We start from the raw sequence: 24,188 nt of genomic DNA, 5'->3' as shown, positions 1-24,188 counted from the left end.
ATGTGAAGTGCGGCCGTGCCGATCGCAGAAAACGCAGCTTGATCAGGCGGGAAATCTTGAAATCTCACGTGGGTAGCCCTTTGCCTTCGCACAGTACAGTCAAACTCGATCCGCATTTCATCAGCTTTTTGTGCAGGTTCTTGCCTTCCTGCTGCAAAACAGTACAGATTATGTATGCCTCATGAAACAGTATCGCTGACCTGAAAATAATATCCCTTGCTTGTTTCTGATTTTGTCACTTTTGCTTTCCTCCTGGCACACTGTAGCCAGGAGCGTCCCTGGACATGGTAAGCGGAAAGTAGTCACTCCCTTCGCCCTCAATTTAGTCGTAGTATTGAGAAATCTTTTGTGTCTCACTGATCACTAGGACATACGCAAATGGCTCTCTCCAGCAGGAGGAAAACAGGCCAAACCTGCACCCAAGCGGAAAGCAGTAAGAGAGCTCGCGCAGTTCTTTATGTGTACAAGTATTGGTTCCACCCACATTTTTTTAATCACATTAAATTTCTGAGCGCTAGTTCTGTACAAACACACCTTTTTTCATGGATATTTCCAGTACAGCATACTGACTACTGTTGCTCCTCCTATGTGCGTTGCAAGTTGCAAGTGCATGATGCACTGGCAAAGGCAGCTCTAATACTTTGCATGGACAGGGTGTCACCATCTACATCATACTTATACTCATAGGTCATTACACTTACCGTAAATTACCGTTGATCCGCCCCCCACGCCATGTCGCTTCCCAGCTGGGTTTTCGGGAGGGGGCGGGAATTAGATCAAGGCTGTCAAGTGCAGTACGATGTACAACAGCGTAGAAGTTTAGACTCGATGTCCTGGATTGTGCCCATTTTCATCCTGGATTGGCAAGTATTGTGTACAGCAGTGCATGCGTCGGGTGAACATCGTATTTTCGCTGTATACGCCGAAGTCGCTTCACAGGTAGAAAATCGACAGGGGGCGGATCAACGGTACTTTACGGTATATGAACTGTGGCTGTCGGGGTGATCTATGAATGTTGTCGAAGCCTTAGAGTAGAGTCGCGCACCGAAGAACTTGGAGCCCAAGAACGTCCAGCCTGAAATGCTAAGAACACCGCAGCCTAAGTTAAGAACTGTGGTGTTGGTGTTCTGGCGGCATTTGAGATACATATAATAACAATAAGGCCACACTGAAAAAAGTCTGTGGTTCGACTCACCCGACCGACCGTACATTTTTCAGCCCGACCGTAACTTTTTTTTCGGCGGGCTGTCGTGTGACTGACGTACGTGGACTGAACACGTCCACGTCTACGTGCTGTGCAGCGTGAGTCTGCGGACGCAGGCGGCTCCTTTTGGACTTGACTTGTAGTTGTACTGCAGTGCAGTGCAGTGAGTGGTACGACTGCTGCCTTGTGCTGGTAGTAGAGTCTACTCGATACGACCACCGGCAGACTGGCGAGACTTATTTTGAAGTGACCGTCCGGTTGAGAGTGATTGCCTCGTTCCAGATTAAGGACGGCCTTCTGTTTTGGGATGAAGGACAGACGAGATTGCACAATGTTTCAAAGTATTAGCCAGTGATCCCTTTATACAACATGTATGGCATAACACTGCGTAATAATGCCGATGTACTGGGTGTCTAAAGGCAATACAGTGTATTTACATGTACTAAAAAATATATTTAAAAAAAAATCCACCCGCCCGCCCGTAAAAAAAAATGTCCATGTTAATCGAACCACACACCTTTTTTAGTTTGGCCTAATGGTGACAGTTCGCATGTCACTCATGGAAGGATCCATGGGCTTAAAGGGGAAGTTAAGGCAAAAATTAAAATTTCACCAGTTGTAGTCTTCGGGGTGCTGAGTCGAATGGTCTTGGTCCGAGAAAGCTGAGACGCTCCCTTCCTACTTGAATCCCAATCGAACTCGCGCACTTCCACCGAAACTGGGTGACTGCGCCCTACTAGATGGGGATTTGTATGCAAAATGTCACTGAAAGCGCCATTTCGTTCTTATAAAAGCACGGATGACCGCGATTGGCCCATATGTTGTAGTCTTTTGGACGCTGGGTCGACTGGTTTTGGTCCGAGAAGGCTGCGATGCAGCGTTCCTCCTTTATTCCCAATCGAACATGGTTGAACAAGTGGTCACGTGCTCCTGCGTACACCAGTCAGCTGGTCACCGTGCCTGCAGGGTACAACTTACTAGCCTGTTTGACCTTTTTTGGGTGCAGTCCTGTCACTCGAGTTGAACCTTGGTGTGAAAATTGTCGCCTGCTGGCGTGGTGACCAGGTGATTTGGGCACCCAGGAGCACGTGACCACTTGTTCAACCATGTTCGATTGGGAATAAAGGAGGAACGCTGCATCGCAGCCTTTTCGGACCAAAACCAGTCGACTCGGTGTCCAAAAGACTACAACATATGGGCCAATCGCGGTCATCCGTGCTTTTATAAGAACGAAATGGCGCTTTCAGTGACATTTTGCATACAAATCCCCATCTAGTAGGGCGCAGTCACCCAGTTTCGGTGGAAGTGCGCGAGTTCGATTGGGATTCAAGTAGGAAGGGAGCGTCTCAGCTTTCTCGGACCAAGACCATTCGACTCAGCACCCCGAAGACTACAACTGGTGAAATTTTAATTTTTGCCTTAACTTCCCCTTTAATGATAGCTTGCATAGACCTCGGTCCTACCGGTAGGACCTACCGGTAAGACCATCATACACAGACATGCTGCATGGCCTCTGTTCTAACATGTTGATCCGCCCCCCACGCCATGTCGCTTCCCAGCTGGGTTTTCGGGAGGGGGCGGGAATTAGATCAAGGCTGTCAAGTGCAGTACGATGTACAACAGCGTAGAAGTTTAGACTCGATGTCCTGGATTGTGCCCATTTTCATCCTGGATTGGCAAGTATTGTGTACAGCAGTGCATGCGTCGGGTGAACATCGTATTTTCGCTGTATACGCCGAAGTCGCTTCACAGGTAGAAAATCGACAGGGGGCGGATCAACGGTACTTTACGGTATATGAACTGTGGCTGTCGGGGTGATCTATGAATGTTGTCGAAGCCTTAGAGTAGAGTCGCGCACCGAAGAACTTGGAGCCCAAGAACGTCCAGCCTGAAATGCTAAGAACACCGCAGCCTAAGTTAAGAACTGTGGTGTTGGTGTTCTGGCGGCATTTGAGATACATATAATAACAATAAGGCCACACTGAAAAAAGTCTGTGGTTCGACTCACCCGACCGACCGTACATTTTTCAGCCCGACCGTAACTTTTTTTTCGGCGGGCTGTCGTGTGACTGACGTACGTGGACTGAACACGTCCACGTCTACGTGCTGTGCAGCGTGAGTCTGCGGACGCAGGCGGCTCCTTTTGGACTTGACTTGTAGTTGTACTGCAGTGCAGTGCAGTGAGTGGTACGACTGCTGCCTTGTGCTGGTAGTAGAGTCTACTCGATACGACCACCGGCAGACTGGCGAGACTTATTTTGAAGTGACCGTCCGGTTGAGAGTGATTGCCTCGTTCCAGATTAAGGACGGCCTTCTGTTTTGGGATGAAGGACAGACGAGATTGCACAATGTTTCAAAGTATTAGCCAGTGATCCCTTTATACAACATGTATGGCATAACACTGCGTAATAATGCCGATGTACTGGGTGTCTAAAGGCAATACAGTGTATTTACATGTACTAAAAAATATATTTAAAAAAAAATCCACCCGCCCGCCCGTAAAAAAAAATGTCCATGTTAATCGAACCACACACCTTTTTTAGTTTGGCCTAATGGTGACAGTTCGCATGTCACTCATGGAAGGATCCATGGGCTTAAAGGGGAAGTTAAGGCAAAAATTAAAATTTCACCAGTTGTAGTCTTCGGGGTGCTGAGTCGAATGGTCTTGGTCCGAGAAAGCTGAGACGCTCCCTTCCTACTTGAATCCCAATCGAACTCGCGCACTTCCACCGAAACTGGGTGACTGCGCCCTACTAGATGGGGATTTGTATGCAAAATGTCACTGAAAGCGCCATTTCGTTCTTATAAAAGCACGGATGACCGCGATTGGCCCATATGTTGTAGTCTTTTGGACGCTGGGTCGACTGGTTTTGGTCCGAGAAGGCTGCGATGCAGCGTTCCTCCTTTATTCCCAATCGAACATGGTTGAACAAGTGGTCACGTGCTCCTGCGTACACCAGTCAGCTGGTCACCGTGCCTGCAGGGTACAACTTACTAGCCTGTTTGACCTTTTTTGGGTGCAGTCCTGTCACTCGAGTTGAACCTTGGTGTGAAAATTGTCGCCTGCTGGCGTGGTGACCAGGTGATTTGGGCACCCAGGAGCACGTGACCACTTGTTCAACCATGTTCGATTGGGAATAAAGGAGGAACGCTGCATCGCAGCCTTTTCGGACCAAAACCAGTCGACTCGGTGTCCAAAAGACTACAACATATGGGCCAATCGCGGTCATCCGTGCTTTTATAAGAACGAAATGGCGCTTTCAGTGACATTTTGCATACAAATCCCCATCTAGTAGGGCGCAGTCACCCAGTTTCGGTGGAAGTGCGCGAGTTCGATTGGGATTCAAGTAGGAAGGGAGCGTCTCAGCTTTCTCGGACCAAGACCATTCGACTCAGCACCCCGAAGACTACAACTGGTGAAATTTTAATTTTTGCCTTAACTTCCCCTTTAATGATAGCTTGCATAGACCTCGGTCCTACCGGTAGGACCTACCGGTAAGACCATCATACACAGACATGCTGCATGGCCTCTGTTCTAACATTGACCTAAAATTTGACCCTTAACTGTTGCTAAGGGGCTAATGAAGAAGTCCACAAATTTTAGACGTGATCGCACAAGGCATACTACAAAATTCCATGGTAACAACGTATGGTAACCATGGAAACGGAGTATGGAACTATGCATTCCACTGCCTTGGCAAGCTAATAAAAACATTAGGACCTCACCACAATTGATGTGCCATGGTCAAAATTCACTTTGGACAGAGTTGAAAGCGCACCGACAGGATTATGTGCGGCCATTTTGAAATTTGATAAAATTGCGCATACGCAATGCACTGGACATAGCCTTGCATTTTGCGCCATTACTTTGCCTGACAAAGACCTCATCTCAACAATTGTTTCAAGAAATTTCTCAACTAAAGGCACTTTTGCAGCTCGATTTCTTGGGTCCTACCGGTAGGACGGTATGCAAGCTATCATTAACGCATTTGTCAATGAAATCCAGGCAGAAGAGCCAACAAAAGGCATCTCAATATTGCTAAAACGTATTGCAGTAAGAACAACTACGCAAGCGTAGCACTCGGACACGACGGTGAGATGCACATGATCCAAATTGTTTCTAAGAACGTGCTATAAGAACGCAGCCAGACTGCTGAAAAATGCAAACACCCCACGCTAACCGCTTGGAAACAACGTTCTTGGGCGTGCGACTCTACTGTATTTGAATGCAGCACAGAGATATAAATGCGTTCAATTCGTACAGTGATTGGTAGAACCGGCTGCCAGGCAGGCTGTCTGAGTGCATGTGCATGTGTAGAAAGACCACCTGTGCATGAGAAGTTGAACCATTTCTTACTACTGCACCATGGAGTACCGGGGTTGTCGCTAAGCACAAGTTTGACTGTATGGCACTATTGGTCGTTCACCACAGGCGATACTCAGTGATGACGACGACGAGGCGTTCACTGGTTCGAAGAAGAAAGCCAAGGTCTCTCCGGAGAAGCCAGCGGCTCGCAGCTGCAAAAAGGAAATCTCACGGAAGCGGATCAATTACATTGACAGCTCTGGTAAGACTCAGCTGCATTTTTGGAACTGGAGCTCTGTGAACTAGTTTTTCTGTTTTTCCTACGCCATCGATTGTGTGTGCGAGCGTGCGCGACCGTATGCCAACGCAGCTCTTGTTTGGGGAGCTCCCTGCAACGCGTCCTCACCATGGTCCACGCGAGCGGTGGTGTGACATCGCGGATGATATCCGCTTCATCACCCCCCCCCCCCCCATGCCTTCTCACTGCTGGTGTGCTGCTGCCCAAGATCGCCCTGCGTGGAGGCAGATTGCTCATCGTCGTGCTCCCCCTGATCCTGATCTTGGCTTCCGCTGCGCATGCAGAAAGGTCTGTTGTCGCCCCGGGGGATCTCAAGCGCTACGCTCCGTACTGTGAAGCTAGCAAGATAGTCCCTTCGCTGTCATTGCTGTCGGCAACTGGCACGCTCAAGAGTTCAAGGTGTGCGTGTGTTTGTGTTTGTGAGAGAGAGAGAGAGAGAGAGAGAGAGAGAGAGAGAGAGAGAGAGAGAGAGAGAGAGAGAGAGAGAGAGAGAGAGAGAGAGAGAGAGAGAGAGAGCGTGTGTGTCCTGGTAAACTTAGTCAGTAGTTGTAGCAGGGCCCTGGCTGTAGCGTCAGTGATGTTTTCTGATTTTCTGATTTTCAGTATTGTTTATGTTTGGGTTTGTTCAGACTCAGATGATGGCAAGAAAGCCCAGCCATCTCCTGCCAAGAAGAAGGGCAGCACATCTCGCTATTTTGGTATGTGCTTCTGGGTATGCCTGTGTGCTTCTGGTGCTGATAGAGGCTGTGGGCGATGTGTGCACTGATCATGTTTTAACGGATAGAGGAAGTAGTGGGCACAGGATAAGATTGAGTGCAATGAGCCGTTTCGTTTGAAGCATCTGCTTCAGTTGTTTGAATGTTCCGTTACTGCGCAGAGTGGTGGTGACCAGTGTCCAGACCTGAACCGAAATATCTGGTGAACTATCCTTCCTTTTTTGCTAGCATTGTATTGTGTACATTGCACATCGTAGTATGATCGTACTGCATGTGCTGTGGATTGGCGGCAAATATACCGAACGCTGAGGAAAGTGCTTTGAGCTGCCGGTTTAGTCCCGTTGGTGTGTTTGATGTGATCCTTCTGTGACTGAGGATTTTGTGTTCTTTTTTCTTTGGGTCCTATCTCCCCCCCCCCCCTCTATCTATCTATCTCTGCTCTCTCTCTCTCTCTCTCTCTCTCTCTCTCTCTCTCTCTCTCTCTCTCTCTCTCTCTCTCTCCCCTTCTCCCTCTCTTTCCTGCTGCTACCGCTCTATCCCCTTACCACAGATTCGAGCAAGTCATCGGACAAAGCCACTCAGTCAAGGTAAGTTTCTTGCAATCTACACGTATTTATATTCATTAGTGCTGAAACGATTACGTTTTTTCCTTAGTGGCTTAGCTGATACCATAACGATCGGCTTATCGGCTAAACGATTATCATTGTAACTACATCAGTACATGTACATTCTGTGAATTTCAAAAAAAATTACGAGTCCAACATCGCCAGCGACGGAAAGCGGGCGCATAGATCCGATGATCCCGCAACAAGTCTGTCAGCTGTTCGGACTGACCAGACGAATACAGACAAGACAGAGGCAACTCACTGGTTGCAACCCAAGAGCTCATGGTACCCTTCGCCTGTGACTTTGCTGACTTCGCCGATGAAGTCAGAGAAGCCGGCTAGGGGTTTAGATCGGCGGGTTTCGACGGATGAGCTGACTTGAGGCGCACCAACAAGGAACTAGTTGCTTTTCCTGTCTATGCTCAAAATAGGCACAGACGCCAGGCCTAGCTTGTCGTCGAGCAAACTGGTTCGGGAACCGTCGACAGAACGGAAAACATGAAACTGAAGACCACTGTACTGTCTTTAGCTCAAGACTACTCGCATGATGAGGGAACTCCAGCCCCTGCAGCTAGTGTAGACACATAGTGACATACTGAGCCTGCCCGTTCTGAATGCTGTATGTAACAAAAGCACTAAGCAGTCAGCTGAAAAGACGGCGACGGTGATCGCGTCGATGTTTCTCAGATCGCGCTTGTACTTTACACGTACATCAATGTTGCAAGAGTACAGTATGATTGTACGTATTCGTGTCGTAGACCTACTCGCAACACTTTCGATGCATGCTTTGTGCGACCCCAAAATGGGGGAAATCCCGTACCGAGCGTAAGTACCATTCTACTCATTTAGCCGATAAAATCGAAATAACCGTTCGATCTATTTCTTATCGAGTAAGCAATGAGTAATCGATATAATCGTTTCAGCACTAATATTCATAGCAGATCTCTTGGTACCTTTATGTCCACCGCCAGTATTGCCTTGCTGATCCTACTGTCTTCTTAAGTGATGCCTGTTAAATAGTTTATGTACGTATGTATTCATTGTACGTATATATATACCTGCTCCTTTTCCAGCAAGAAAGATATCAGCGCGGATCTCTTCTTTGGTGATGCTCCTGTGAAGCAGACACCAGCCAAGATGCCGGCGAAGAAGTCCCTCTCGCTATCGAAAAAGGTTTGTTGATGATCGGTGTAGCTGCGGGGTCGGTCGGCTTTGATTTAGGGACTGATGACTGGGTTTCTAGTGTGCATGCCAGTATGTGTGATGTCACTACCCGCTGTAGTTCTGCCTTGCACGGCTGGGAATTGTTATTTGCGTCAACTACGGTTTATTCTGAAATCGCTTTTTCGTCTCCCATGCATCAGTGGAATTATGGAACTAAGTAAAATATTTCAAAAGAACATTTTAAAATTACTGGTACTTGAAGGAGTGGATACCTGAGGTGAAGAAACATTCCATATACATGTATTGTAGTGTGTAACAGTCAGAAATTCACAATAATTATCATAATTAGTGCAAGAATGTGCGTAACATAATGCATTCGGCGAAGCGTTTGTTAATAACAATGTTCAAGTGACACTACGCATTGGTAACCCTACAAGATAATTTCGAGCTACATCACACTTCTTTTGTTTGAAAAGAACAGGCTTGTATAAACCCATACAGAGAGCTTCTAAACCATTCAACTGCCTTACATAACTTGCACGGAACGAAACAGAGAGAAGTGAGAATCATCATTCACACTCGAACAATCCGGACGAGATAACAGATGACAATGCACTTGTTTGAGTCACACTCATGTGCATCGTCCTGGTCTTCACCACCGGACTCCCCCACCTCACTGTCATCCATCGTCATGCTGTGATAAAATTAGTGTCTCCACACCGATTGTTGAATTGTATTGCTGTATGTGTGATGCTGAATTCTGTGCTGCGACTGCGTTGATGTGTCCCAGGTGCCGACGGAGAAGACAGTGATTCCAGAAACCCCGGAGAAGGATTTGCCTATTTCTGTGGTAAGTCCGAATTTTGAGTCGCTTACTCTTTCTCATTAGAATTTCGCATGAGAACAGCAATCGACTGATACAAAACTTAAAAAAGTAAATGATGAATGAGCAAATATAGAAACTAAGTTGGAGAAGCAACACACACAGCACTAAAATATTATCAAAGTATGATTTCTAAGAATGAATGTGCTATCAATAAGCGTATAGGTATCAACATCGAAGGTATGCATCGGCTATGAGAACATGATAATCAAAACACGCACTACTTGCCGAATTAACGTCCAACCCGCGACGCACGAACAGTCTTTTTAGGTTCTCAAAAAGCACGTGTATGGTAGAATAGCAGTGGTTGTACATGGTAGCACGAAACAATGAGCATTAACTCAGCAATCTTAGAGTAATCACGCTGTCTTTCTGTACACGCAAATTAGGCTTGTAAATGTGCTGATAGATATTACCGTATGTCCTCGATTAATAGACCCGGTCTTTTGTTTTTTGAAGAGGGTTGGACCCCTGGTCTCTTATTTGGGCATGGTCTATTATTTGACCATGGTCCACTATATTTTCATCGGCACATCGCTGGAATGGTGGATTTTTAACACGTCATAATATAGAATTATGACGTGTTAAAAATCCACCATTTCCAGCGATGTGCCGATGAAAATTATAGTGGACCGTGCTCAAATAATGAAAGAAAGCACTAGCCACTACAAAAATTGTAGTTGCGCAACCTAAAATCGCGTCCTTTTTTGATCCACCACGTGCTTTCTTAGTGCGCATGCCCAAAGCGATGAACTCAAATAAGAGATCGGGTCTCTTATTCAGGCATGGTCTACTATTTTTCCGTGAGGCCTCTAGGAGGGTCTTCTATTTGAGCATGGTCTATTATTCGAGCATGGTCCATTAATCGAGGAAATACGGTAGATAGCGCTGTTCATGTGTATACTCTCTCTCTCTCTCTCTCTCTCTCTCTCTCTCTCTCTCCTCTTTATCGTCTCTATTCTTACAGCCGGATGACGACATGGAAGACCCACTTGATGACCCAGAGTTCACTGAAGCATTGCTAGAAGCAAGTGATGCTGCGTTCTCTCCGGCGCTGCTAGAATCTCCTGCGCCAAGTGTTAGCAAGACAGCAACAACACCTGTCAGGTCTTCGCCAAGGAAGAACACTGCCCGTCTCGAGCAAAGTCCCCTCAGGCAAAGCCCTCGAAAGCATGAGCGGCCTCACCTGAAGGTACCGTCTTCCTTGGCCTCCCCCAAGAGAGAGACTCGCTTGGAGCAGAGTCCGAAGCGTACGCCTACCCGGCCCTCAAGTGTGGCCAGTCCAACAAAGGCTTCCACTACAGTTGAGCCAGCTGCGAAGACCGATGTCTGCACTCTGAGGACACCCACGTCTACTGTCAAAGCAGAATCACCTAAACCGAAGTCGAAAACGGCAGGTACCAAAGCAAACACTGCTTCTTCTTCATCATCAGCAATGGCAACGCCAACTTCGACTGAGCCCAGGGCAGCGAAGAAGTCTGCGACAACACCTTCCAAGGCAGCCAAGATGGAACCCCCAACCAGTGCGAATGCTGACCCTGAGGAGGCATCTCCTGCACCGTTGAAGCGCAACCGGAGTTACTTTGAATACAAGAACAGGGAAGGGCCTCGCAACATTGGCTCCAGGCAACTTCCAGAGGTATGGCTCGCAAGCTTGGGGTTTATTATTGTTTCTTAAGGAAAAGATGTGCAACAATAAACTGAAGAAACTGTTAAAACAGTTTCTTCAGTTTATTGTTGCACATCTTTTCCTTTGGTGAGACTGCCTGCCTTTTGTTGTTGGTAATGTTGTGGTTGCTGGTCGGGGTGTTGGTGTTGGCTGTAAGAGTGGCGGGGTTTGCTGGTGTTTGTTGCTGATGCTGATGTTGGTGCTTGCTGTGCTGCTTACAGGGTGCAGAGAATTGCCTTGCTGGCTTGACATTCATCATCACGGGTGTGCTGGAGTACTGCGAGAGAGAGGACGCCCAGGAGCTGGTCACGCGGAACGGTGGAAAGCTGACCCAGACCGTTGGAAAGCGTACTAGCTATGTGGTGACCGGCCGGGAGCCGGGTCCAGCCAAGATCGAAAAGGTAAGCTGTTTGCTTATCTACAGAGTACAGATACGATTATCGGGAATGTTGTACAGTAACTGTAAAACCTTCCCTAACTTGGACGCCCCTGGTGCAGCGGAAACTGTCCTGGTATGACAGGATTCCGCTTCATCCAGGGATGAACGTTCAATCCACAGCACGCTGGTGCATGGAAATTTATCCAGTCAGTACAGGATTCCGCTTGGTACTGGGTGCGGCAAACACGGGGTTCTACTGTACAGTGCTACTCGGCAGGGAGGCAGCTAGCGCTGGGCATTGTGCAACCCCAAACCAGCAAATACTGGGCTGGGTGGACACTGTACCAATATACCTGTAGGCCGCGTGGAAGGTGCTGTGTATTTGTACAGGTTGATTGAGTGCAGGCCTGCATAGAGTGAGCGCGCGGTACGGCCACCAGCAGTCTACCGTTTACAGACATGTATAGCTGCCTTTTACCCCTCCCCGCTTCTTTCTCTTTCCTTTCATGTGGTTCGCTGGGAAGGACGAGCGAAACTGTGGCAAGAGTCACGGCCTCCTTTCTAGCATGCGGTGCTCTTTCAAGTTGGCTTTCCCCCTTGCTTTGATTTTCTTGATGGCAGGCGAACAAGCTTGGTATCAAGCAACTCACGGAGGAAGAGTTCTTCGACTTGGTCAAGGAGTTGCCTGCCAAGCCGTATGATGGAGCAGGCGCTTCAACACCATCCAAGGGAAAGGTACGTGACAAGACCCGCCTGTTCATGTGACTATAGTGTTCTGTTTGACTGGTCATGGCAGTTTTAACGAATGGTAAATCTGCAAGGTTCTAAGGCGTTTGCCCCCCCCCCCCATTCTTTTGAAGCATTGTTTGCCTTGTGTACATGCGTAGCTGTACAGTTTGCTCAGCATCTTGCTAAAATGTATATCCATGACCCATGTTCTAATCTTTCGTGCAGGGTGCAAGCAAGAATGCTATCATTCTTGGTGTAGCACCTGAAGATGAGATTCCAGCAGTCACCGTTAAGAAGCAGACCAAGCCAGCAGGAGCAGCAGCAAAGGCAGCTAAGAAGTCCGATGACATACCGCTGTTCACGGTGAAAAAGCCACCAGCGTCGCCATCTTCGTCAACGTCGGCAGCCAAGCCGGCTTCGTCGTCTTCGTCGTTTTACTCGTCCTCAACGGTGAGCGAGAGAGAGAGAGGCTTGACACCAGGAGTAGTAAATTACCGGTATTTTACTCCCTGCTGACATCCAGTGCATGTTTATTTTCACTGTTTGGCTTTAACCATTCTTAGCCAGTGCTAGCTCGCATCATGTGCTGTGTCTTGGTGGTTGTGATTGCTATGTCCTGCTGCCTGTCTGGCATCTCTGGTCTTCGCTTCTGCACTTTGTACTCTACAGCAGAAGCAGCAGAAAGCCACCGCCAAGACCAGCACGGACGGGGGACTCTCCTCAAAGTTGGCAGCAAACGGTTCTTCGGTCAAATCTGCGGCGTCTTCTGCAGAGTCGTCTGGCCCAGAATCAGTCCTGTGGGTCGACAAGTATCGACCTCGCACTCTCAAGCAGCTCATTGGTCAGCAGGGTGACCGTAGCAACATGAACAAGCTGCTCAAGTGGCTGCGTAACTGGCATCGCAACACATCAGGTGTGTACACGCTGCACCAAACCCATGCATACAGGTGTACTTCGTAGCCGTAGAGAAGTTGTTTCAGGTGCTGTAACAGTGTATAATAAAGAAAGAAGAAGAAAACCCTGAGAGACCCACTGCTGTGCCTCAACTTGTATGCATTATTAGTGAGTATTGTACTTCCTAGTCTGTCTGCATAAGTTTCACTCATATGAATGTGTATCTGTAAGAATGCCGCCAAGTTTAGTTGCGGGAGTAATTTAACGCCGTCCCGCTGTAGAGAAGTCATTTCTTTCTATGTTGTTTGTTGTGTGTGCGTGTGTGTGCGTGTGTGTGTGTGTGTGCCTACACGCTGTGAATTTGGAACAATAACAGTACGGCCAGATCGTGACAGCGGTGCTGGCTACCGTGCTGCCTTGCTCTCCGGACCTCCTGGCATTGGCAAGACAACCACTGCAACGCTTGTCTGTCAGGTAGGTCGCGGTAATGAGGTGACATTCTGTGCTAACCACTGCGGTGCTCCGCTCGCCGTATCAGGGTTTGCCGTATTTTGGAAAGTTTGGATAAAGTGTTGATTTCAATGAAAGTATCACTTGCCGATCTGAAAACATTGGTAAAAGAAGAAAAGAAAAAGTTAAAAAATGGTTAGCTTTGTTTGTATCAAATACTGTTATGACTATGGGCTATGCAGTACCCAGCATTGCGGTGCCAGTACAGTATCAACTGCTGAAGCAGACTGAATGCTGTGATCATACGTGTACCACCACCCTACTACGTGTATACGTTAATCATATTCATTTCCTGGCCTCCAACTTCGACGAGTCATTTGTCAGCGTCGGACCCCTTCTCTCCCTTTCTGTGAATCAGTATGAGCCAGGTTGTTTCTGGTCCAGGATTCTAGTACTGTATTGTGTATACATAGCTCCTAGTAACATTTCACCCGTTGTGAGTTAAATGGTTGTGCTCATTGCATGACGTGTTCATCTGCATGGATTGTGTGTGCGTGTGTGTGTGTACATGTGTACGTGTGTACGTGTGCTGATGTGTCTTGGTGAGAGCAGGAGGCTGGATTTCACTATGTGGAGCTGAATGCGAGTGACACGCGCAGCAAGAAATCCCTGCAAACCGTCGTCGCCCAGAGCCTGGACAACCAGACTATCAATGGCATGTTCCAATGTGGTAAGTTTGAGCTGCTGCTGCTGCTGTGTGTGTGTATGTGTGTGTGTACATGTGTGTACATGTGTGTACATGTGTGTGTGTATGTGTATACAGTCAACTTCGCTTATACCGTACAGGGCATAGCTTAAGGATTTCATTTAGCCCGGACAAATGTCCTTCCGTTTTGAAATCTGTCCGGACATGCCCGGACATTTTCCACAACACATTTTCAGGGTGTTTCTTCTTTTTTTTCGTAGTAGTACTGAAGTATATTCACAATGACTCATTATGTGGACGTATCTGAATTGACTGTAGCAACAACGCGTTGCTACAGGCGGATCAAGTAAATAATAGGGAGGTTCTGCTCTACGTGTTGGGAACGCGACGCAAAGAATCACGCGAACTTTCTTCGCGTTCCCGTAACGTAAAGAAATGCTGTTCTGCTCGATGTTTCACCTAGAGAAGTCACGTGGAATGTGTACTGGGAATTTCCCCTTCCATATTTGGCAGTTTTCTGCATGCAGTTGATCGATACCCAGCAAATCCGTACGCATTTTCTCTGCGTGTGCCACAACGTAGAGAACCTCATCTCCGCGTAGAAATCTGGAGCCAAAACACGCGAAGCCGTAGACTCTACCCCAGACACCTGCTCTCTACGTGATTTCTCTACGTTTCACGTATAGTAGAACCTCTCTAATATAGTGAAGTCTACACCTGAGACGACGGTATACGTGTTAGTTGTACGATATGCAAGTGGCATTTGGCACGAAGCTCCGAAGAAAGCCCAACTCTGCATAAAAAGGTCGAAAGGTCGCTGCTCTTTTTTTAACTTTTTTGACCGGACACTATGTTCGGTGAAATTGAAAACGTCCAGTCAGTGGCCGAAAATGGCCGGAAAATGTCCGATGTCCGGCCGTTAATCTATGCCCTGCCGTAAAGTACCGCCAGAGCGCCCCGTCTCGCCAGAGCGCCCCACCTTGATTTTACAGCCAGAGGAAGGAAGATCGTATGGCAGAGTGCAACGAAATTTGTACGATGTGAGAATCTTAGTGTACTAAGGTCACACTTGGCAGGTTTTTGTGTGGAGCTTGTGTCCGCTCGAAGGTACGGATTGACTGCAAAACGTGCAATATGTGTACAAGGTTCATGCCGTATGACCTACAGACAGCAGACCACCTCCACAATACGACCACGAAAGGATGAGATGGTGGGGCGCTCTGGCGGTACTTTACGGTAACGACACTCGGCGGGGCATCAAAAAAGTGTCGTTATTCGCGAAGTGTCGTTATACCCGAAGTCTCATTACATGTATTACAGGTGGAAGGGACTTTGCTCTGGGCATGGAAATGCTGTCGTTATTCGCGAATTGTCGTTATATCCGCAGTCGTTATTAGCGAAGTTGACTGTACATGTGTGCAAGTAGTGAATGCTGCTGTATGATGATCGCTCCGATGCGTGAAACTTTAAGTTACAGCTAAGACAGCCTTTCGCCTCTGTTGTGTGTGTATACTGCTCTGTACATTCGTACATTGAGCACTCTACCTCGAGCTTCCTAGACCGGCCTAGTTTGTGTGCAAGTATGTATCTGTGTGCACGTGTACGTGTGCATATATATATATATATATATATATATTTAAATAGAGATGTAGGCGAACAAAATTTATATACACACAACAACAAGGTTGTCAATTTCATAATACTAAAAGCTTTTCACCCATTTTCATCAGTAGTTACATGGGAATGAGCAAGAACGAAAACGAAGCCAGAATTTATACTGGGGGAAGAGAATCAGCAAGAATATTCTTACGCGCCTCAAGTTCACACTACACTACCATAAGAATGTATGGAGCTGCAACCGGACTGACAACTTTATCACGTGTTTGTTCTGGTACTGCATTCCCCTCATGTGTTGTTTCCCGCATTTTTCCACTGCTCCATACATTCTTATGGTAGTGTAGTGTGAACTTGAGGCGCGTAAGAATATTCTTGCTGATTCTCTACCCCCAGTATAAATTCTGGCTTCGTTTTCGTTCTTGCTCATTCCCATGTAACTACTGATGAAAATGGGTGAAAAGCTTTTAGTATTATGAAATTGACAACCTTGTTGTTGTGTGTATATATATATATATATGTACGCATTTATACTTGCCCAGCATGTCCTTCATATGTATTTGTACAATCACGACTTGCCTACTTGAAAGTACAATTATGTTGTCAGTAAACAGCAATGCAGGGCTTTGTGGTAGGTGGCAAGCCGGAAGTCATAGCATCTATGGAGATGACACCGGCGATTGTAATTTGTAACTCTAAATTAGGGGTGAAACGGTTCGGGTAAGGAACCAGTTTTGGAACCGCCAGCTGAAAAGAATCGGGTACCCGTTCCTTCAAATTTCGAACCGAAACTCGAAAAATCTTGTTCTCGTACAAATACATGTACATGCCAAGTCTACTCAAGATTTTTAAATGTCTTACCTTATGATCACCGCCCTTCCATGGATCCAAAGGGTTCTCCTATCGATCCTGGTCACTACGAGCGTACCTTCTTCGCACATGGACCATGGACTCTCCGATGTCTCGTTCTTGCTCGTAAAAATGTTTTCTAACTTGAAAATAATTGTCACGGACGCATTTGGTCGGTCTGGAGAAAAGAGTGCATGGAACCGATACCCGAACCGTGGGAAACTATGCTGGCATTCGGGTACCCGAACATGAAAAACATGGAACCGTTTCACGCCTACTCTAAATTATGACATATTTATGTGGCATCTCTTGTCTGTGCCGTGCTTGCGGTCGGCAGGCCAGGGTCGTGACCGCGAGTTGCATACATCGCGAATCACGTAGAACTTCCGAATCCGGGGGTCGATGCGCACATCGTTTCTGAGAAACGATGTGCGAGACACAAGAATTTTATTATAATTCTTGTGTCGTCTCCTAGTAGATGTTTTGACTTCCTGGTGGCACGCCATGCTTCTCTGTGCGCGTATTCACACTTTGCCCTGGTGTTGATACGTAGTCGTACTGCGACTAAGCATGTCGTCGATGGCTTTTCAAGCTACTGTGTTCTGCCCAGCATTGTTCACCTTTCTTTTCTTTTTTCATTTGCACCTTTCCCACAAACCAAGGAATGTTTTCTGTTGTGCTTTTCGTATTTGCTATCTGTTTTAGCCGCCCAGAGCAGCACGGACGACCAGCAACGCAATGCACTGCTGATGGACGAGGTGGATGGTATGGCAGGCAACGAGGATCGTGGTGGAATGCAGGTGGGTGAACGGTTTGCTTTGCAGCAAGTGTCGCTTGTGTGAACGATAGCTTGTATTGCTATTGGCATTGTATGGCAAGATCGATGCACGCATTTTGCGCAACCATAATTAACCACAATACAATCTGTGGGTTGTTGATCTCTTGGCTTTTAGTGTGAGAATCGTTGTCCGCGAGTTGGCCCTGGATTTTTCATTACTTGTGTAGCCATTTTTTCATCCTCTCCAATGGTACTTGCGTGCAACTCTCCACAAAGAACTGTGCATCATCTTGTTGGCTACATTGTGTGTGTGATCATTTCAGGAGCTGGTTGCACTCATCAAGTCCACCAAGATGCCGATAATCTGCATGTGCAACGACAGGCAAAGTCAGAAGATCCGCTCTCTAGCCAACTACTGCTTTGACCTGCGCTTCCAACGGCCTCGAGTGGAGCAGATTCGGGTCAGTTTTTGCCGACTTGTATATTTGCGTTACTTCAACGTGTGCGCATGCTTTGTTTTAGATTTTCTCTTATCAGCTCCTGCTCGATCTTATTCTCTTTATTTATTTCTCTCTCTCTCTCTCCAGGCTGCAATGCTGTCTGTTGCGTACCGGGAAGGCATTTCGATCAAGCCACCTGCGCTCGACCTGATAATAAATGCAGCCAACCACGACGTCAGGCAGGTGGGTTTGACCCTGTTTGGTTTCTTGACAGTGGTAGTCAGTGTATGTGCTCAGTGTATGTACAGCTGGTGGTCTGGCTGGTGGGGTTCAGTGTACATATTACAGTGATAACACACTGGGTACTGTATTGCCGGGCACTGAAGAACGTAGCGCCAAAGTATGAACAGGCTAGAATTTCACCAAACGCAGTGTACCGATGTATTCGTGGCGAGTGCGCATTGACTCCAGTATATGAAAATAAGAACGGCCTGGGCTACAATGCTGAACCCCTCTCCCTGCCGTTCAAGCTGTTGACAGTGGGCAGCAGGGCAAGATCACTGCGCCCGTGCATCAGCCGCGCTGGTTGCTTACTGCAGTCTTCTCTCCGTGCAAGCGTCATGTATTGACAAGTATCGTCTGTGTGTGTGTGTTGGTGTGGTTGCTGGTGTGTGTGTGCGTGTTTTCTCTGGCACGTAGGTACTGCATCACATGTACTTGTGGACTATCAAGGATCGCGCCGTCTCCTACGACCAGGCTAAGGAGGACTCGAGCAAAGCAGAGAAGCACATGAAGATGGTACAATACCGTGGTCAATGAAAATATTTGAAATCCTATGATGGCGTAGCTTGCAGTGAAGCTACGATTTGCGACTATGGGTTCTGCTCATGCGTGCTTCAACAGAATTCTCATGCTCTTTTTTTTGCCCTGGAAACAGTATTTGTTTACCTTGTGTTAGCTGCTACCAGCTATGAATATATGTGTACCGATATCCATCTAACTGGCATATTCAGTATTCACATCACTATATGGAAGAACTGCTTTCCATGCTCCTGGTTTTTTTGCTTCTAGTCCCTCAATAGCACACTAGTACTGGTATTGCGGGTCAACATGTGTCAACGTGTTCATGTTTGTATGTACGTGTGCTTCTTCTTCTTCTTGTCTCTGGTACGCAGAGTCCGTTTGAAGTGGTGCGCCGGGTGTTCTCCCCTGATACGGTCAAGAAACCGATCAGCGACCAGCTCGATCTCTTCTTCCAGGACTATTCTCTCATGCCGTTGTTTGTGCAAGAGATGTATCCCAAAGTGCGACCTCGTGCGGCTAAGTAAGAATGTTGTTGTGACGGGGACAGAGTTGTGTGTTCATGTAAATCATTGATTCATTTGTGGTGTACTCTATATGTTCATATGTCTTGGCAGCTCCCAGCTGAAGACTCTGGACTGCTTGGCTAATGCTGCGGAATCGATAAGTCGGTCTGATTTGGTGGAGAGGACCATTCGGTCCTCAAACAACTGGGGCCTGTTGCAACTGCAGGTATGCGCTTTGTACATTACTCTTTGGGATACGTCCGAAGTTGTTTTTCTTGCTGGTGTGAGCAATCGTCCTTGACATTCCTTAGGTGGGCAGTGACTATTGTGTTCAATCGTTTACTCAATTGCAATTTATTGAATTTTTAAAACAATATCGCGAGTCCCCACCATCCTTTTGGAGGAATCTTCCACCTGTGCCAAGAGTGCAGAATGCAGCTGCAGCAGAATGTGTCGGTTGCACCGCTGTGAAGCTATTATACAAGTAGGTGTCATGCTTTACTTACACTGTACAACCAGTGGTTCGCAGATGTGTTACCTGCTGCGTTTCCACACGCTGCTTCCGTTGTGCTTTAATTTGAGTACCACACAGAGCCAATGATCCAAAGAAGAGCAGACCTTCTATGCTTTACAATGTGCTCATAGTCATTCATCACAACGCACCACGGTGTCTGCAGTCAGCTCGAATTCAATCCTCCTGCATCATGTTGTCCTGTATGCTGCTGTGTGCTTGTAGGGCATGTTGAGCACCGTAGTTCCCGGCACGATCATGTGCGGTTCGCTCAGTGCGCAGGTCGACTTTCCGGCCTGGCTGGGAAAGCGCTCGAAGCAGTCCAAGTGCCAGCGCCTGCTGCAAGATATCTCTCTTCACAGTCGACTAACGTAAGGCACGGCTGGAGCTGTTTGTTTGCATCTGGTCACCAATTATGTACTCGTTGCTTCGTGTTGTACAGTCTGCGAAATAGTCCCAAGCAGCGTTGTGTAACTTGTGTTCAAGTGCATAGTTCATTGTTAGTTGTGCCTGGAGCCATACAGTGGCGCCCATCATTGCTAATTTGTTTACTTGTGAGAGAGAAAATCACCGCCCAGCACTTTGTACGCAACATTATGTAATTTCAGAATTTTTTGGTGTTCGCCTTTTTTTGTATAGAGAAGCAGTATCCTGCTGGATCATGGATGATGTATGTTAGCAAGAGTACATACCCCCCCCCCCCCCAGAGTGTGCAACGCCTGATCCAGCTCTGCATAGGGTCTTGGTCGAGCGTAATCGGATCTTTGCGTCATAATACCGTACACATCTGAGGGGAACCCGGGGAGTCGCAGATACTCTCGGATCAAAAACAACGATGCTCTGCCTCGAGACCGGCCTTGAGCTGGTGTGGAGTGTACGCATGACATCAGAAGATCCGATTACGCTCGACCAAGACCCTATGCAGAGCTGGATCAGGCGTTGCACACTCTGGGGGGTTATGTACTCTTGATGTTAGTGTTAGGGTGTTGAAAATTTAGGTCTTCTAAATCCTTTTACAGGCCGAGAATAACACAGAAAAATTCTGAAAATAGTTTGTGATGTACCGAACCTTCTGCTCTACTTTGCTACAGTAAATGCTGCTAAATTGAACATTTTCTAGTTTGATGATTTGCTTTGAACAAAGTGTTTCTCAGTACGGGCCAATCTGAGTGCATGTCTTCGGGATAATTGGGCGTTTTGTTGGAGATTATTGGCGCCTCGAATTAGAGGAAGTTCCCTATGTTATATTGCAACGGTCTGTGATATCTTGTTCCATGGTGGAGTCAGCGCCGTGAACCGCTAGAATGGGTCTGGTTTTCTGTGTGTTGTGTATGATTTGCATGTCTTGTTACTAGGACAACAGTCAGTAAAGTGGACATGGGGTTGGACATGGCGCCACATCTGTACAACGCCATACTGCGGCCACTGGCCAGCCAGGTATGATCCTTTGCAAGCGTTGTGGGTGTGTGGTTTGTGTGCGTGTGTGTGTGTGGGGGGGGGGGGGGGGGGTCTTATCTGTTAGTTTTTTTGTACTATGAAAATCATACCTGTGTCTGCGTGCTGTGCTGGATGCAAAAAGGTTTATCCTGTCTTCACTCTCCTTTCTTACTTGTGTAGCTGAATCGATTATCTACATGGCTTTGTATATAAGCAACCAAGTTGCGTGTAATACTTTGCTGCATCCGTTTGCTGTTATTTTTGTCTAGGGATGATAGATGACTTTGCACTCACCTGCTTCGTATCTCTTCCATGTGGTTTTGTACATGTGCATGTGTGGGTTGGCTGGTCTGCAGGGCTCATCGGGTGTTCCAGAGAGTGTGGACAAGATGACGGCATACTCGCTGCTCCGTGAAGACTTGGATTCACTGGCCGAGCTGTGCACTTTCCCACCCAAGGCTGACATGTACTCTAAGCTTGAGACAAAGGTGCGTACACTGTACGAGTACGCCGTATTTGTAACCGAGGCCCTTGCTGTACAGTGTGCACAGCATGCTTCACATGGTGGCAGTGGCTGGACTAATTCAGGAAGTCTAATGTTAAATGTTAAGACTCTCCTGTTGCCTGCTGTTTGTACTTGAATCGAATTAGATAAATGGTTTTTGAACCATCAAGCGATAAGTTATGAAAAAAGTATCAGTGGCGGATCCAGGGGGGGGGGGGGGGGGGGGTTCCGGGGGTTCCATGGAACCCCTAAATTTTGCAAAGTGTGCGGCTGAGAAAAATAGCATGTACATGTGTGCACAAAAGGACGTCCGTCCGATCACAGTCAGTGCAGTCACTGAGTCAAGGAGCACAGACTGTCAGCCAGTGCACTGCATGCGCGTGCGGTAGATCGATACTGTACGGATAGTAGTCTGTACTGGTGTTCACATCCGTGATTTACAAACGGACACTGACCAGTCTGTAGACAACATTGGGTGGTTGTTTCCTTTTTGATCTTTCGAAACGATCCAAACTTACCTCCATTGGCGCTGTCATTCACTGCTGCTCAGGATCGGTGTGGTGTGGTCAGTATTCCTTGGACAAGTTTTTTGCAGAAGAGAAAGGATGTTCCGAGTACTGACACTCTTCAACGAACTTCGAACCGTACACGTAGAGTTCAAGCTCCTCAGAATATAATAATCTTTATTTCAGGATTACCCAAAGGCTGACGCCTATCAAGATGAGGGCTCCGACATCCAAGCAAAGTCAGTAATCTCTACCTGCTGCAGCATGCAGTAGTGACTAGTTGTTCCTCCGCAGGAACGGAGTGCTGCGCCAGATGTGTTTCAGATGACATTGGAAGGATTGTACAATTGTCGACACTGTTCCGCTATTGTTGTTTCTGTCACTGAAGTGAAGACGATGCTCTTGTCCTGTGACTATAGAGCATTTCGCATCGTAAAAATGCCAAAAATTTCCGAAAGCACAAATGGACAGGGAAGGTAACTTAGTTGTCATTTCGGCATTCCTGGCTCTCAACGTACCCATGGCTTGCATATTTGATCTTTACAAGAAGTTGAAAGGGTCTTCCGTACTAAATAATATACAATGTAGGGTAAGCAGCAGCATTTGGCCCTGTACAGGTTTTCCATCGTCCACCACACCACAACTGCGCTCCGACTCAGTCTCCAGCGATGGTGCAGTGGTGGTGTGCTGTGGCAACGTGTCGAGGCCGGCTGGAGAGCGCAGTTGTGGTGTGGTCGATGATGGAAAAATATAATAATTATTATGTCCGTAGTGTGTTTTAAAAGCATGCGATTCCCACTAACACAATCGGATTGTCGTTATTACAAGTGTCAACCGCACATCTGATTCCATAATAGTTTGGCTGTTCAATTTAAAGATTCAACCGGAACCCCCCTGTAGAGATCTCTGGATCCGCCCCTGAGTATGCAGTGTAAAGATGGTGGTGTCCAGCTGTACTTGAGTACTTACGATACTTGTAGTTTAGCTTCTACTGGTGTGCTTGATTGTGTCAGTTGTGCTACTTGATGACATTGTACAGTCAGGAGTTGTGTGCTTTGTTTGTGCCCATGTGCCCCACTCACCTAACTAACTTATGTTGTGTACATGTCACTTCTGTTTCTGTCTGCTATTTTTGCATGGCATTTTTTGTGAATTTGCACTACACCATGTCACTTGATGGATCTAACAATACATGATTTGTTTGCAATGTATTGTTTGCCATCGTAGACCAAGAGTGCATTTACACGGCACTTCAACAAGACAGCACCCAACACCACTTTCTCGGTGCAGTCAACCGTGACAAAGAAGCGCAAGACCAAGGCCGGAGCGGGCCTTGACGATCAGCCTGACGGCGGCGGTGAAGACGGAGAGAACCCGGTCGAGTCTGACGAGGAGGAAGTTGATGTTGCTGCCATCCTTCAGAAGAAACCCAAGCAATCTGGAGCTAGTGTCTTGGCATCTTCATCCAAGGCCAAGGCTGGCCGCGGTAGCGGGCCATCTGCTGGTCGAGGTCGGGGTAAGGGCGCAAAGAAACGGTAGTAGCAGCATGGTTTCCTTCTTGAGCTTTTCTCTGGCGTTAACGTTTGCCGCCGGTGAGCCCTGCCAATGTCACTGGCTCAGTTATCTCTACCAGAGCCAGTCTTGGTTTCTTTACATCAACTATATTCTTGTACAGGTACGTAGATTCGTATGTGCTTGCATGCAGTATCTTTTTTCTTCTCTTTTTCACACTTGCGTTGTGTGAGCCATGGTGGGCACCGTGGTGCCACCCTGCCCTACGTATAGGTCCCCTACACCCGTACTCGCGTTCCAGCCGTTTCTTCAACTGTCAGCTTTGCGAGCGTGCAAGTAACTTAGTTTAGAGCCACCATTTGTTTGCTTTTGTAACGGTCATGATTGCACTATTGTTAGATTCTACTACTGGCGGTATGCCAGCTTCTTGCTTGTTCGTTCACATCTTCACTGGCCCGAACTGTTACATCATCCGTTACATTCATGCCGTCACGCCAGTGCAGTGTGCTGCAGTTCGCTACGCGAGGTGTTCGTCGTTAATACTTTCATAGCTTGCATAATATACTTTGAAGCAGGTATCTTCTCCTGATTCTGTTCATCACCGAGCAGCACCCACCCAGTGCTGGCCACACTCTTCTCTCATGTGGGGTATGCCGCCTGGTGGTGCTTACACAGACTGACATGTACATGTAGGTGCTTCTTGTACATTTACATTGATACGAGAAT

General features: G+C 47.3%; 1 protein-coding gene across 2 annotated transcripts; it reads left to right on the top strand.

Annotated features, from left to right (window-relative positions):
- The first annotated feature begins 141 nt into the window (after nucleotides 1-141).
- On the top strand, nucleotides 142-24,058 carry LOC135804893 (replication factor C subunit 1-like). Of its 2 annotated transcripts, none has more exons than XM_065318865.1 (24): nucleotides 142-287; nucleotides 368-433; nucleotides 5,637-5,772; nucleotides 6,438-6,506; nucleotides 7,075-7,111; nucleotides 8,203-8,302; nucleotides 9,084-9,143; nucleotides 10,144-10,815; nucleotides 11,067-11,246; nucleotides 11,846-11,959; nucleotides 12,179-12,403; nucleotides 12,626-12,866; nucleotides 13,224-13,321; nucleotides 13,910-14,027; nucleotides 17,172-17,266; nucleotides 17,568-17,705; nucleotides 17,832-17,927; nucleotides 18,384-18,482; nucleotides 18,860-19,008; nucleotides 19,103-19,217; nucleotides 19,728-19,873; nucleotides 20,858-20,939; nucleotides 21,296-21,427; nucleotides 23,178-24,058. In XM_065318865.1, the coding sequence occupies exons 1-24, from the start codon at nucleotides 285-287 to the stop codon at nucleotides 23,487-23,489; spliced, it is 3,483 nt and encodes a 1,160-aa protein (XP_065174937.1). In that variant the 5' UTR covers nucleotides 142-284; the 3' UTR covers nucleotides 23,490-24,058. The 2 variants fall into 2 exon arrangements, with proteins under 2 accessions (XP_065174937.1, XP_065174936.1); XM_065318864.1 differs by having other exon boundaries at nucleotides 12,623-12,866.
- Nucleotides 24,059-24,188: the final 130 nt, after the last annotated feature.

The sequence above is a fragment of the Sycon ciliatum genome, chromosome 1, assembly GCF_964019385.1.
Source record: "Sycon ciliatum chromosome 1, ocSycCili1.1, whole genome shotgun sequence".
Taxonomy (NCBI): domain Eukaryota; kingdom Metazoa; phylum Porifera; class Calcarea; order Leucosolenida; family Sycettidae; genus Sycon; species Sycon ciliatum.
This window is presented reverse-complemented; position numbering and strand designations above follow the sequence as displayed.

Coding starts and splice junctions, on each gene's coding strand:
- LOC135804893 (XM_065318864.1), top strand. Junction 17,267..17,567: donor AGGATCGTGGTGGAATGCAG/GTGGGTGAACGG, acceptor TGATCATTTCAG/GAGCTGGTTGCACTCATCAA. Junction 17,928..18,383: donor CCAACCACGACGTCAGGCAG/GTGGGTTTGACC, acceptor TCTGGCACGTAG/GTACTGCATCACATGTACTT.